The sequence below is a fragment of the Micropterus dolomieu genome, linkage group LG16 (genome assembly GCF_021292245.1).
Source record: "Micropterus dolomieu isolate WLL.071019.BEF.003 ecotype Adirondacks linkage group LG16, ASM2129224v1, whole genome shotgun sequence".
Classification (NCBI taxonomy): Eukaryota; Metazoa; Chordata; class Actinopteri; order Centrarchiformes; family Centrarchidae; genus Micropterus; species Micropterus dolomieu.
Genome location: NC_060165.1, coordinates 391689 through 402353, shown reverse-complemented (window position 1 = coordinate 402353; position 10665 = coordinate 391689). Strand labels below are relative to the sequence as shown.

The 10665-nt window shown below is 39.4% G+C and overlaps 1 protein-coding gene across 1 annotated transcript in view; it reads left to right on the top strand.

Moving 5' to 3' along the window:
* cog5 (component of oligomeric golgi complex 5) overlaps nucleotides 1–10665 on the top strand; it is a 35698-nt gene that overhangs the window by 10888 nt on the left and 14145 nt on the right. The window contains exon 5 of the mRNA XM_046071851.1: nucleotides 8374–8578. Coding sequence (XP_045927807.1) covers nucleotides 8374–8578 — 205 coding nt within the window. The remainder of the gene's footprint in view (nucleotides 1–8373; nucleotides 8579–10665) is intronic.

The window sequence follows — 10665 nt, the reverse complement described above, 5'->3', positions numbered from 1 at the left end:
AAAAAAAAAAAAAAAAAAAAAAAAAAAATATATATAATCCGAGCAATTTCAATAGGGACCTCGCACGGTCGTGCTCGGGCCCTAATAATCTGAGCAGATTCAATAGGGACCTCACACGGTCGTGCTCGGGCCCTAATAATCCGAGCAAATTCAATAGGGACCTCACACGGTTGTGCTCGGGCCCTAATAATCCGAGCAAATTCAATAGGGACCTCACACGGTCGTGCTCGGGCCCTAAAAAAAAAAAAAAAAAAAAAAAAAAAAAAATATATAATCCGAGCAATTTCAATAGGGACCTCGCACGGTCGTGCTCGGGCCCTAAAAAAAAATAAAATAAAATATAATCCGAGCAAATTCAATAGGGACCTCGCACGGTCGTGCTCGGGCCCTAAAAATTATCCGAGCAAATTCAATAGGGACCTCACACGGTCGTGCTCGGGCCCTAATAAATGGCGGCTCATCATCCTGCAAGGCCAGGGACACTCAAAGATTTTTGATGCATTTCAAGGCCTTCTTAGGATCATCAAAACGATGATTTATATCGTTTGGCGTTGTGAATGAAAGCACAGCAGGATAGCTGATGCCAAATGGGATCTTAGCTGAGTGAAGCAGACATTTACATTCCAGAAAGGAGTGTTGTCGCTCCTGTGTGGCCTTGGAGAAGTCTTGATAGAAGCTTATCTTATGGTTCTGCCAGTGGATGTCCCCGATTTCTCTAGCAAGTCTCACCCGCTCCTTCTGTTGAAACCTCAAGAACCGCACGATGAAAGGTCTCTGGGTGGATCCAGGCTTAGGTGGTAGTAGCGACCGATGAGCACAATCCAGATCTAGGCCCCCTTGGAAGTCAGCCTGAAGAATTTTGGGGAGAGTAGCCCTCAAAAACGATATGGCATCTTTATCTTCAACACATTCTGGGAAACCATAGATGTGTTCCTCCTCCTCTAGCATATCAAGACGAGCCTCCTCGCTAGTCCTCCAGGTTAGCACGTCGTCTAGCTTAACCTCAATCGCCTCGACTGCTCTTCTCGTTTCTGACACGTCCTTACGGATGTCTACTAAGTGGTTGGCTTGGTCCTCTGATAGTTTCCAGAGAAGCTCGTGAATTTTAGCAATGGAGATGGACTCATCTGTGTCGTCTCGCGCTGGTGATACAGAAGAGGCATGGGAAGCTTTTGAGCTAGCGGTAGCCTTGGCGCTTTGCTGTTGTTGAGACGTATTTTTGTTTTTCCGGGGGTTTGGCATACCGGTAGTGGGAGAAGCCTATAATCAGCAACTTGTGAGGAAAAATAACAATGTGATAAATTGCGAATGTTTTTCACACGTTTTTCACACAAAAAGTAAACTCGTGGTGCTGGAGCCTCCAACCTAAGCAGCCATCTTGTTCGGTGCCATCACGTGACCCTCCCTAAGCCTAATAGTGTTAAGGTTGTGTATTGTGTTTGCTGCTGCAGAGGAAATCAAGTTCCTGTTTTCAGTATGAATGCCACCACAACGTCTTGACTATACACACTGTGTTCCCTGCTACGTTTGACATACAGACATTATTTAAATGCCTGTTTTTATATGAGAATTTACAGTATGTGTGATTTTAATGAGAAATAATCTATACGTACTTCACTGACCCCCTGAAATACCAGCATGAATCTCCCGGTTAAGATATACTATATACAGCACTTTCCCCTAATTTTAAAGAGGTCATATTCTGCTTTTTGTTTTTTCCCCTTTCCTTGATATCTTTTTTTGTGCATGTATCAGGTTTGCAAAGTCAAAAAGCTCAAAGTTCACCCCAAAGGGAGTTCTCATCTCCCACAGAAAACTCTGCTCTGAACTGAAAACAGCTGGAGTGTAGTCCAGCCTTTACTTCCGTAATCTGTCATTATGTAACATGTGTCGTAATGCTCACCTAGCGGCTAGTGTGGCAAGTCCTCAAAAACTCTGGTGGAGAAATACACTGAGCTGCAGCACACAGTGACAAGACCTCCGCCTGCTGCCTCCCTCACCCTATAAAAGACCAGTTTCTTACAAATTAATAATGTACAGCTGAACCGAGCCGTGATTACGGATTTTCAGGACCCGCTTTACTGATTGGTACTTGCCTAGGTACTGCGCATGTGGAACTCCAAACACAGATCAAATAGAAGTGAGATGCATCACTCCATAGCTAAAACAGAGCCTTCAACACAAAGTGAAAAGAAGAGCTGCAGCAATGTGCAGTCTAACAAAACTGTGTAAACTTATTCTTGTGCTACCCATAAATAAAATTATGAACCTGAAAATGAGCAGAATATGACCACTTTGATTTAATTAATTTAATTTAACAAGCAGTGATAAAACATCTGAGACATATTGGTGATTTTGCATCCAGGAAGTCTTTTCTACTATTGCCAAGTCCAACATGAAAACAAACATAGAAAGTGTGCATCCCAAAGTTAAGTCAGTAATTGCAGTACACTGGCATCAATGAGAGAAACTGATCGTTTTGGAACAAATTGCTTCTCTGGAATTCCAAATGGGAGCTGATTGTTGATTCACTGCCCTGATCATCTCTTTTCCTCCATCTCACCGTCTCTCTACAGTCAGTTGTGAAAAATACAACAAATGAAATGCCAGTAACATCTCTCTCTCTCACACTCACACACACACACACCCACACACACACACACACACACACACACACACACACACACACACACACACACAGATCATATGGAGGCGTTTCAGTAGAGTTGTCTGATTACAGGGAATAACAAAGTGAGAACAGGAGAGGCGGATTTGGCTGCTTTCTCTCAGACTTGGCTATAAACTCACACTTTACTGAAAAACCTGCAGTTTCTGTCATGCTTTGTGTGTGTGTGTACGCAAACTGTGTGGTGAAGATATTCTTCAACAAAAATAAATATGGAAGGTTGCTTTGTTGATATGTGAGTAATATAGGGGGATGTTTTCTATTAGCCTTTATATCACTGATTGTCTCAGTTTCTCCCTCTTTTTGGTTCATTCTTTGTCATTGTTGATTAAATTAATGTATCTCCAAACAAGTAGTATGTATTATCTCTTCAGCCTCTGAGCTCCACTGTTGTCCAAAAACCCTTCAGTGAGCCTCACTGCTGCACAGGGTCACATGTTCTGTCATCTCCATGAACACACACACTGTAGTTTATTCTGACTCAGTCCCACATACACCACCCTGCTGCCTCAAATACTCACTAGAGCACCATGTGTGGATTCATCCGCAACTGTAAATAGTCCCCAACATATGCCCTATTTCCTCCTGTTTGGTTGATAAAACTAAAGTGAGCAGCTGTTTTAGGATGTTACTGTGGACGGCTAAAAATTCCAAATAAAAATAAAGTACTGTGCAAAGTGTGGAGGAATGCTGTAAAGAATGCTTTCAAAAATAGACATGTTAATAGATTTATATTAATTAATTAACAAAATGCAAAGTGAGTGAACAGAAGATAAAACTAAATCAAATCAATATTTGGTGTGGCCACACTTTGCCTTCAAAACAGCATCAGTTGCACAAAGTCAGGGATTTGTAGGCATATCATCAGGTGTATAATTAAATACCAAACAGTTGCTAATGATCACAAATTCAATATGTAGGTTGAAACACAATCATTAAGTGAAACAAACCGCTGTGTAGGAGGAATACAACTGGGCGAGGAACAGCCAAATTCACCTAACAAGGTGAGGCTGCTGACAACAGTTTACTGTCAAACTCATACACCATGACAAAACTGAGCACAGCAACAACACACAAGGCAGTTACTGTATCAGGGCTGCAAATAATGACTATTTTTGTGGTCGACTAATCTGTTAATTATTTATTCGATTATTCAACTAGTCACAATTATTTTTGTCACAGCCTAACCATTTATCTTTCAAGTGAATTACTGATCTCCAACACACAGCCTAACTAGCTAATGTTAGTGAACAAGGTTTACTATTCAGAATAAACACCAGGGGGAAACCAGGGAAGAAGACAAGACAGTGTAGTAGTAAAGCAAGTACTATAACCACAACTGTACACTAACAATGTAATGTCTATTTAGAATAATAAAGCAACAGTCCCCTTTCATACTACTTCTGTAGTTTTATAGGTTTTAGGCAATAACTCAGTGGAGAATGTTCTGTAGGCTACATCACGAGCCAGATGTTCCTTGATTTACTTTAAACCATTACTCATTACTAATAACTTTTTTTTGGGTCTCCGACATTGCCAGTGTTGTGGATAGATTTGTGCTGCAGTGTTTATGAGAGAGAGAGATGAGCGAGAGGATGTGCGCTGATCTGCAATCAAAAAAGATTTTAAATAGGCCTAGTAAAATAAAAAGAAACAAAATCGGTATGTGGCGGTCAGCGTTGATATTGTGGCAGGCCGCCACTAATAAATGAACTAGTGCTGGGCAACGATTAAAATTTTTAATCTCGATTAATCACATGATTTTCTTGCGATTAATCGCATTGTTATGCGCAAAATTGAATAATGAATTCTAAAGTAGTGTATTGTATACTTTTGATTTAAATGTACTGCTATATACACAAAAGTGCAATAACGTGGTTTGCAAACACTTTAAACAAATAAGGTGCTTTTTACCAGCAGTATTCCCTTTACACAGTAGCAATAAAATATTTCTTGTAAATCTCAAAAGGTAATTCCCTGGCAGTGGCAAATAGCTTTGGTTTAATATTTGATTTGATTACATTGTTTAATAATGTAATCAAATATTAAACCAAAGCTATTTGCCACTGCCAGGGAATTACCTTTTATCTAGCTTGTTAAAACAAGTTACCATCAGAGTCCAGTTTTCTTGGGATTTTTTTCTGAGCAGGTATCAGCAGAAAATTTTTCTTTTATCAGGGAGCAGCAGAAACAGTCTATGTGCAAGTTTCCCTGTTACAGTGAGGTAAAGTGGTCGAGCACAAGGTGTACTGGGTGCGGTCGTGCTCGCCTCACGCACGCACGCCTGCGTTAATAACGCGTTAACATGCCCAGCCCTAAAATTAACGTATAGGAAACACTGCTTTTCCTCTGTCTCTGCTGCTCTGTTGTTGGTGAGTGGTCCGAGTTCTACAAAGTTGATTTCTCGCCTCAAAACTGCTCTAAAGTGTATTTAGTGATTAAATAGCGTACAAAACTTGTAAAAGCAAAAAAAACTTTCTGCTGTTCACCTCTTTCTCCGTTACTTTCTGCTTTGCTTGAATGCTTCTTCTACATGCATAGAGACAGTCAAGCAGACATGGCAGACAGTGGAAGCGATACTGCCGCCAGCACTTCCTGTAGTGCATTGCAGTTAGAAATTAGTTAGAAACAGCCAGAAATGTTCCTAATATAAAGACTGCTATTGCTCCCTTAAACAGCATCTATGTAACGATGCGTCGGCAATGAAATTTCACATAGACAAATTTTTATAGTCGACGTCGTTGATTACGTCGACTAATCATTGCAGCCCTATACAGTATCTCACAAAAGTGAGTACACCCCTCACATTTTTGTAAATATTTGATTCTATCTTTTCATGTGACAACATTGAAGAAATGACACTTTGCTACAATGTAAAGTAGTAAGTGTACAGCTTGTATAACAGTGTAAATTTGCTGTACCGTCAAAATAACACATCACACAGCCATTAATTTCTATACCGCTGGCAACAAAAGTGAGCACACCCCTAAGTGATAATATTTATTTTTCTATTAAAGAGTAAATGGAGATGCAATAAAGGAAATTATAATATTTTCATCCTCGCCTGGTACAAAATCTATTCTATCTATCTTTCTATATACACACATATATATATATATATATATATATATATATATATATATATGTATATATATGTATGTGTGTGTATATGTATGTGTATATATATATATGTGTGTGTGTGTGTATATGTATGTGTATATATATGTGTGTGTGTGTGTATATGTATGTGTATATATATATGTGTGTGTGTGTGTGTATATGTATGTGTATATATGTGTGTATATGTATATATGTGTGTATATATATGTATGTGTGTGTATATATATATGTGTATGTATATATATATATATATATATATATATATATATATATATATATATATACACACATAATACAGCAATATCACCATCAAAACATCATCCTGTAAATTATAATGCAACTAAATATCTTCTAATACACCTGAAACACAACTGTAACTGTAAATTTGATGAAAAGAAACTACATATTACACAATTTTAAAAAAATATACCAGGCAAATGTCCATGTCTTGGCCATATTTACTGTTTACATGTTCACTTTTATTGGGAGTTTTCTTCAAAACTCTATTTCTGCCCATACAACCACGTTCCAAATAACATAAAGCTCCCAAAACATTGATAAAAACAGTGAATATTCATCAACCTTCCTATGACCAAAAGCACTCCCATGCTTTACAGGCCCACAACTTGAGAACATAACATCCTACAGGGCTGTAAGTGGGCTCTTTCTCTGCCTGTAGATGACGATAAAGACTGTCTGTTCCAAAGCAACACTTCTTGTCTCTTTCATTTTGACAAGACAAACAAAACCTAACACCTCACTGGAGACATGCCATGTGCTACCCTGCTTCAAAGCCTCCACCATCATCCCTGTCCCCAAGAAACCAAGGACCACAGGACTAAACGACTACAGACCCATCGCCCTGACCTCTGTGGTCTTGAAGTCTTTTGAGCGCCTTGTGTTGTCCTACCTTAAATCCATCACAGACCCACTCCTGGACCCCCTGCAGTTCGCCTACAGAGCCAACAGGTCTGTAGATGATGCAGTAAACGTGGCCCTTCACTTCATCCTCCAGCACCTGGACTCCCCAGGAACCTACACCAGGATCCTGTTTGTGGATTTCAGCTCTGCTTTCAACACCATCATCCCAGCCCTGCTGCAGGACAAGCTCTCTCAGCACTTCAGAACCTGTACACCTCCAGGACTCTGAGGCGAGCAGGAAAGATTGGACACAAACTGTTACAGACATTCCTCTCTGGCAGGAGGCTGCGGTCCATCAGGACCAAAACCTCGCACCACAAGAACACTTTCTTTCCGTGGGGACCCAGGCCTTGTTAAGGAGGCCTGTCACTGACTCTTATGCCACCCCCCCTCAAACACACACACAAACTGTCCATTGCACGAATTCTTTTACGCTTATGGTGAATTTTTGCAATATGTAATTTGTAATATCCTGTATATTTCTGCATTTCTTTTTCATTTAGTATTATAGTACTATTGTATTATTTTGTATACTTGTACATTTTTGATTTCTTTACTTTATCTATATTTACATTTATATATTTATGTTCCAAGGCACCAATATACCAAGGCTAATTCCTCGAAAATGTACCTGGCAATAAACCTCATTCTGATTCTGATTCTACTATATCTTAATATAGAAGCTGTAAAAAAAAATGGTTCTATAATCACAAACAATTAGCTGACGCTTTTATCCAAAGCGACTTACAATTGCTATAAATGTCAAAGGTCGCACGCCTCTAGAGCAACTAGTCTTGCTCAGGGACACAATGGTGTCTCACAGTGGGATTCGAACCCCGGTCTCTCTCTTTCTCATGTATATCTCCATCACTGTGGGATGTACTTCAAATCTTCTGAGAGCAAACGTTCTGTCCACCTCTGAATTGTTTCCAGCTATCTTTCTCCCCTCCCAATGCCCTTAGTCTGTGCTGTTAAAGCTTTTTTTTTTTACCAAGTTGTTAACCAGTTAAAAATAATATGGGCAACAATTGAAAAAAGGAGTCCTAAAAGCAACACACTGCTAATTAAAAAAACATAGGCAGCATATTACATCACCAGTACGTCACCAGAGACTGGAGTCATGCAGCTCTTATTTCCTAAGCCTGCAATTTCAGGGCCTCTGATAGAACTGAGAGCAAGAAAAAGAAGGAAAAAGCACAACAATATTGCAGTAAAGTTTGTATGAATTAACATTTTAGGAAAAATGCTTATTGTCATTCATTCTGAGAGGAGATGACAAGATATTAATCTCGTGTGTGGTAAGTACAGATGTGGAGTCAGGGCGTGGTTAGACTAGCTTAGCATAAATAAACACTGTTATTTAGGTTTGGACAGAGGCAGGCTAGCTGCCAGTTTTAGTCAAGTGAAAGATCAACTGTAATCCTGTAATAGTTTTGTCCTGGACTGTTTACATGTTGTGATTTCCTTCTATAAGAGGCGGGCCTCAGGACAATACCATATCTTCAATGCATTTATCAAAGTGACCGGTGAGGCTGTAGCTTTTATTAGAAATTGTCTGCAGGCTGTATAATAAACAAACTCAAATCACATGTAATATGATATGATGTTTTCTAACAGCCTCTGCTCATGTCTTTTTTTAAATATAGCCTCATCCTTCCTGAAGCAGGCGTTTGAAGGAGAGTATCCTAAGTTGTTGCGACTGTACAATGAGCTGTGGCGGCGCCTGCAGCAGTACAGTGCCAGCCTGCAGGGGGCACTAACAAGCAGCGGAGGGATGGATGCTTCTCTGGACATCAGCGCCACAGAGACAGACAGTCAGGACCTCTTCACACACGGAAAACAGGACTATAAGTAAGCAGACACAAAGACAACAGCACAGAGTCCCTTCAGGGTGTGCTCACACCTGCTGGCTATTTAGTTTGGTGTGAACGAGGTTGGAAAGGGTTATTCTTGACTATATATGTAATTTTTTTAGATTAACTTAACACTCTGGTTACAAGCGAACAAGCACTTCTAAACTCGTAAAGGCTCGCTCAACTCACGAGCAGCATTTTGGTCACCTGCAATCCTGCCGGGTTGGAGTTTTTTGCAGAATGGAATGGAAACCCATCCAGTGTTCAGTGCCCGTGACTAACTGTCTCTCATGGTATTTTCTGGATGTGAAAATTACCATGGTGTGACACTAAACCTGTCAGTGATGATGCAAAATGATGATGAAGTGTCCAAAATCTAATCTGACAAGCCACTAGTGAAATGAGTGTATCTTATTTAGGAATTAGTTCATCAGTGAATGCTCTTGAGTGCAGTCTGGATTTACTTTAGATTTTTGGTTGGTTGTAGATAATGGTTTTTAAGTCACAGTTTTATACAGTTTCCATCATTTGCATAATTTCCTGTGAGTTGAAATGGTACACTGCATTATTGCAACTGACTGCCAGTATAGTGCACTATGGAGGTTAGGCTGTAGTTGTTCTGCTTTGTCTTAGTGTTTATGTGGTTTGGACACACGAAAATAACTCAAAGCCTTCAGACATCACAGTACAACAGATGTAATAATTATTACTCCTTTATTGCCAAAGGAGTTGTAACATTATCAGGAAATATTATTGCACCAATCCTTAAAAATATGTTCTATGAAACAGTGTGGCAGAATTATGTTTCACTCATGTTTCAACACTTCATTTAATGTGAGGGACATTTACTTACACTGGAACAAGTTATTGCAGAATTAGCTTCTGCAGGGCAGCAAAATGTATACATTCATACCCAAGAGCTTTGCTTCCTACTGGGTAACAGAGGGGGATGAATTGCATGAAGAGTCGGAGATAAGGATGCTCCAATCTAATACACTAGAGCTTATTAAACGGCTTGAGCATCTACCAGATAAGACTGATCTCCATTAAATCCTATTTTATAGTTCTAGTCATAATAATAAAATTGTTACTAATTTATCAAGCTTCTAGAATATAATTACATTTTCACATACCTAAACAGAATGTTGGTGTATTAAAATCTCCACTTCCTGTTTACAGCCATGTGTTACGTTACACAAAGAACTGTCCAGTTTTCCAGAAAAACTTCTGATCAGTGCAGAAACCCTGTTCAGTTTAGGTATTGGAAGTGGTAACAGGGGTCGGTGCCTCTGTAGCAGCAGAGATATGAAAAGAAGCTGGTGAAATGAAGGAGTGCAGGAGCACAGGGAGGAGAGACTGTGGAGCAAAGGAACAATAGCCACGTTTCGACCAAAACGTTTTAGTCCCCGGATCTCTTTTCAAGGGACTAAAAGGTTCCTTCAGCCTATTGTTATGTGCGTTTTTTACAGCTTTTTTGTGTGGGTGTTTAATGAAGAGACACACGATAAAGTTTGTTACAAATGTAATAACAAACTGGATAAAACAATCACAAGTTCATAAAAGAACTCCAGCACAGTGAAAAAAACACAAACATAAAATGGCAACCGTTTGGAAGGTCATTAAAACATTTCCAGCTGACGAGACCTGCAGATCTATGCAGGGATTATTGGGTCAGAATTAAAACTAAAAGTTTGAAACTAAAAGTCTCAATCAAAAACTAAAACTTAGTATTTAGAATTGGGCATTTGAGCATTTAGGATTGGGCATTTGGTTATTAGGGCCCGAGCACGACCGTGTGAGGTCCCTATTGAATTTGCTAAAATTATATTTAGGGCCCGAGCACGACCGTGTGAGGTCCCTATTGAATTTGCTAAGATTATTAGGGCCCGAGCACGACCGTGTGAGGTCCCTATTGAATTTGCTAAGATTATATATATATATATATATATATATATATATATATATATTTTTTTTTTTTTTCTGCAAAGTAGGCTCAAATGACATGGCCTAAACATACTCGAAAACTCACCAAAATTTGCAAACATGTCAGAACCGGTGAAAAATTTCGTATTCTATAAGTTTCGC